Source organism: Idiotropiscis lumnitzeri, chromosome 15, assembly GCF_059441095.1.
Source record: "Idiotropiscis lumnitzeri isolate Australia: NSW breed Sydney's pygmy pipehorse chromosome 15, RoL_Ilum_1.0, whole genome shotgun sequence".
In the NCBI taxonomy this organism is placed as follows: domain Eukaryota; kingdom Metazoa; phylum Chordata; class Actinopteri; order Syngnathiformes; family Syngnathidae; genus Idiotropiscis; species Idiotropiscis lumnitzeri.
In genome coordinates this window covers 15,117,735-15,122,734 of record NC_142405.1, presented here as the reverse complement: position 1 = coordinate 15,122,734, position 5,000 = coordinate 15,117,735, and the positions used below count along the sequence as shown (strand labels likewise).

General features: G+C 42.0%; 1 protein-coding gene and 1 long non-coding RNA gene across 2 annotated transcripts in view; one reads left to right on the top strand and one right to left on the bottom strand.

Annotated features, from left to right (window-relative positions):
* The window catches only part of LOC148323063 (uncharacterized), a 34,254-nt gene extending 32,986 nt beyond the window's left edge, over positions 1–1,268 (bottom strand). The window contains exon 1 of the long non-coding RNA XR_015846684.1: positions 558–1,268. This is a non-coding gene — a long non-coding RNA (uncharacterized LOC148323063). The remainder of the gene's footprint in view (positions 1–557) is intronic.
* The window catches only part of coil (coilin p80), a 38,106-nt gene extending 33,917 nt beyond the window's left edge, over positions 1–4,189 (top strand). The window contains exon 7 of the mRNA XM_088317519.1: positions 3,899–4,189. Coding sequence (XP_088173645.1) covers positions 3,899–3,946 — 48 coding nt within the window. The 3' untranslated portion in view covers positions 3,947–4,189. The remainder of the gene's footprint in view (positions 1–3,898) is intronic.
* The last annotated feature ends 811 nt before the right edge of the window (positions 4,190–5,000 follow it).

Below are 5,000 nucleotides of genomic sequence, written 5' to 3'. Positions count from 1 at the left end.
ATGGTCCAACGCCTTCTCCAAGTCTACAAAGCACATGTAGACTGGTTGACAGAATGCACCCTTGATGGCCCTGCTGAGAGTGTAGAGCTGGTCCAGTGTTCCACGGCCAGGGCAAAAACCACACTGCTTCTCCTAGGGCTTGGCGATATGGCTTAAAACTATATCGGGAGGCATGTATGTCATATCGGACGATATCGATATATATCGAATTTTTATTATCATATATATATATATTTATTTTTTTTACGATTGAAAACATCCATTCCATACATTATCTACACCGCTTCTCCTCATTAGGGTCCCTGGGGGGGCTGTAGCCTATCCCAGCCATCTTCGGGTAGTAGGTGGGGGACACCCTGAATTGGTTGCCAGCCAGTCGCAGGGCACAATTGAAAACAAAAAAGGGAAAAGGGCTGAATACTGATTTGTTTTATTTTAAAATTTACAACGCACGCCGGCCTCCCTTGAGACGGAGCACACGCATGCTGGTGCTATGGGCCGTTTCATCCAGTGCGTGTCCGCGGAGGGTGCTTGTTAGCGGCTTCACTGCTACGTACCCCCGCCTCTGTCCCGATGGAGCTCTCGAGTGCTGCTGCTACCCTTCGTTTCGTCGAGTGCGTGTCTGCGGAGGGTGCTTGTTAGCGGCTTCACTGCTACGTTCCCCCGCCTCTGTCCCGATGGAGCTCTCGTGTGCTGCTGCTACGGGCCGTTTCGTCCAGTGCGTCTCCGCGCAGGGTGCGCAGCCCATGTGTGTCCGCATAGAGTGCTTGTTAGCAGCTTCACTGCTACGTACTCCCGCCTCTGTCCCGATGGAGCTCTCGTGTGCTGCTGCTACGGGCCGTTTCGTCCAGTGCGTGTCCGCGCAGGGTGCGCGGCCCGTGCGTGTCCGCGGAGGGTGCTTGTTAGCGGCTTCACTGCTACGTACAGCCGCCTCCCAAGCGACGGAGGTGTTGTGTGCTTGCGCTACGGGCCGTTTCGTCCCGTGCGTGTCCAGGTAGCGGGCTTGTTCGCGGCTTCACTGCTACGTACGCCCGTCTCCCATACGACGGAGGTCTAGTGTGCTAGAGCTACGGGCCGTTTCGTCTCGTGCGTGTCCGGGGAGGGTGCTTGTTAGCGGCTTAACTATTAAGCAAGCTTGCCTCTCTCCCCCGGAGCTCCCGTGGGATTGAACAGAGGGACGTTTCCTCAAGTCGGCCGGTAAATCCACCTTATGCCACCCGTTTTTTTGTTTGCTTTGAGTCACGCTAGCTTAGCGACCCATGCATAAGCCTCAGGTTGTATTTCCTCAATGGGAGGGAGTTTGTGACGAGTAGGGCAGTGATAGGTTGAATTTGCTCGATTGTTTTTTTTTTTTTTTCTGTTTTTTTTTTTTTTTTGTGATCGATAATTTATCTACACCATTTTCTATTGATATCTCTCAGCCAACTATCGCGATACATATCGATATTGAATTATCGTCACAGCTCTAGCTTCTCCTAAATCTTAGATTCAACTTCCTATCTGACCCTACTTTCCTTCCCCCCTGAATAGATCTTACCAGGGAAGCTGAGGAGTGTGATCCCACTATATTTGGAACACACCCTCCGGTCCCCCTTCTTAAAAAAAGGCAACCACCACCCCGGTCTGCTTATCCAGAGGCACTGTCCCCCAATGTCCATGCGATGTTGCAGATGCATGTCAACCAAGACAGTCGCACAACGTCGAGTGCCTTTAGTAACTCCGGGTAGATGTCATCCACCCCTGGGGCGTTGCCACCAAGAAGCTTTTAGACTACCTCTGTGACCTCAACCCCAGAGATAGGAAAGCCTACCTCAGAGACCCCAGACTCTGCTTGCTCATCTCCACCGATTCACAACGTCCCGTGCTGAGGTCAGCAGCAGCCCATCCCCACTCTATACACTGTTGACGGTGCACTGCTTCACCTTCCTGAGATGATGGACCAGAATTTCTTCGTAGCCATCTGGAAATGATTCATTGACCTTGTAAATGCTTTTTCTGTTCTGAAGTTTTCACTGTAAAGAATTCCATTGCCCCAATTAAGAGTGTTTTGCCAGTCAGGAAAAAGTTGCCATTGAAAAATGCCCCCCCTGGCTGAAGCTCAAAAGGAGAGTATGTAGACAAGTCAAGGTCAGGTGGCACAAAAACAAACTCAAGGCTAATTACAACACATGTAACAACTGTCTTCACATCTACAACCAGGAATGGAAAAGTGCAAGACAACCTTTCTTCTCAATGGTTATCAATCGAAACAATAATAATGCCCTTCCATACTTCTCTGTTGTAGACCAACTGACAAACCCCACAGCAGCAGTCCCTTCTGAAATGCTGTCCTATAAGTCATGCAATGACTTTGCAGGCTTTTTCACATATAGAATATCACAGTAAGACAAAAAATAGCTTCATCTTCGGAAAAATCACATTGTCACTTGTGCCATTTTTATCTTTTCGACTATGCAACTTTAAAAGAAATTGTTTTAAAGTTAAGATCTGCAACATGCTGTCTTGATATGCTCTCTTCACAATCTTTCAAAAAGGTTTTCAATTACATTGCTCCAAATGTATTACTGAGTGAATAATTCTCGGTCAGGATTTTGACCACACCACATGGCACTAAGATTCTGATTCTGCCGTCGTTTTTTCTGCAGCACAGCAGAATTTCAGAATAGTAATAAAATAAAATATGCTAACATAAAATGTAGTCCTAAATTATCTATTGTATATGTGTTTATGTAAAGCGCTTTGTTACAGCTCTGTCTGTTTTTAAATGTGCGATATAAATAATGTTTTATTGTATTGTATTGTCCTCTACGTGAAATGTGATATACAAAGAAACTTACCTTGCCTTAAAATTTTTGGGGTCCTGCTTTAATTTTAAAATGTGTGCGCACTGTACATTGTTGAAATGTCACTGCTAAGTACCTAATAATAATAATAATGATAATAATTTTGTGAGTGATTTATTTTTGAAGCATTAATATTCAACACACATATTTAACACTCCCGCACGCTCTGTGAATGCAATGCTAGTGCAACAAAGAAAAACAGTTGACCCCACCAGTCCAACCAGTACTAAACGTTAGTCTGGCGCCCTCTCTGTGGATTTTCTCCATGTACAGACCATAAGGAGAAGTTGGTGGAACTGTCTGACCTTAAGAGTTGGCTGCTAAGAGTACGGAGCTAAGGAGTTAACTGTTCCTTATTGATTGTTAAATTTCAAGTTGCATAATTTTTCAATAGTTTCTGTACTCCCTAGATTCCCAGCATGGAATAAATAACTAGCTAATGTAATAAAAAACAATGCAACCCATTTTGTAAAAACAACTTCAATGTTGCTCAAACGGCTGACTGAGACTTGCTTTGCTTATTCACTCTGCTTGGCCTGATATTTTTGCTCCGTTTCTTTTCTGCAGTGGTGTCATGTGAGTAGTCCACTCCCAAAAAAACACACATTCCACATTTGAGAAAGATTTTACTAATATAGCTGTGAAATAGGTATTTAATTTAAAAATATGGTCACATATCTCTTAAATTTGACTTTTGGGGGGGGGGGTCTGTAGGAACTATTTAAAAATAACGTGTTAGGTATGGTGTTAGACAACAATGTCCCACATTTATTTTCTTTTAAATTTCAAAGTTTTATGAAAGCAAGAATACCAAATTGCAAAGATCTAAGTAGGTTTTGTATTTTTTTCCTATTCATTTTATTGGGGCGGATTTGGCAATTAGGGGTACCCTGATTCAATATCTCAAATGTTAGGGGTGATGTTAATAAAAGAAGAATCCCAATGTACGACGCAGGGTTGAGAACCAATACGCGGTCTACTTGACATAATTGGAAGATGGTATACTTTCTTTTACGTGTAACAGTTGAAGTCATAACTTCACTTTATGCCCACAGGTAACAGAGCGATGGGAATCTCTTCTGGAGCCAAGGCTTATGATTTAAATGTGTGCACTGTTTGTCCTCACTGTACTCACCAGATGCATTAGGTTTTATTGTAATTATGTTACAATGTTTTAATGTCAGTCTTTTTATGTAAGCATTTGATCCTAGATGATCTTCACGGTACCCTATTTTTCATACTTTTTACCATATGTTCTTTGAAATGTGGATGAGATTGCATTTGTCTTTTTGTACTTAAGAGTTTTATGTGAACACCTGCCCCCAAATAAAACAATGTAGTCTGTTGGGTTTTTTGCCTTTTCTATTGCTGTTATCCTTTGTATTGTACTTTAAGAATGTGAAACTTAACAGGAATTGAGTTTGAGTTTATGAAAAATGTATTGTCACGGTGAAATTGAAGCAAAACATAGCATTTAATAATTGGCTTACAATGGCTAACAAATTAACTGATGCACACTTGCCATCTGTATTAGGTGCCTTTTGAGCTGACTTGTCATGGGCTTATCTATGTCTCTTAAAGTGGGGTAAACTTAAACATGTGGAGGACGGAGGCAGTGGTTCTGACTATTGTCACCATGGGGCCCACATGTTCATTTCCTTTTGTTAAAAAGTTGCAACCCCATTTCATAGAAATTAAGAAGAATGAAGAACATGTTTTGTTTAAAAACTGTTTCTACAAATCTCTTGTCCATGACCGATGCAAAATTTGTCCGCAACCCATTTTTGGGTCCCAACCAGCAGTTGAGAATCACTTTGTAAAAGCATGGCTCGTGTTAAAATGGTGTCAACTGGAATTTTTTTAGTCTCTGCTAGAATAATGTTGGTCTTGGATGTCTTATATTGAATAGAAATTTAAAATGTCCAAATTAATGACCCTATGAAAATATATGCAGAATTCTTTAATACAAAATTTCAAGTACATTTGAATCATTGCCTTGCACTGTGAACGCATACAGATACTGTGTTATTTTAGGGGTATTGTAATGTTAAGTGTTATGATTCTGTAAGTGTTAAGGCCATATTGTGATCATATCATATGCCTCAACGATTACATTATTCCTTAAAAAGGAGAACATCATTTAAAAATGTTACAATG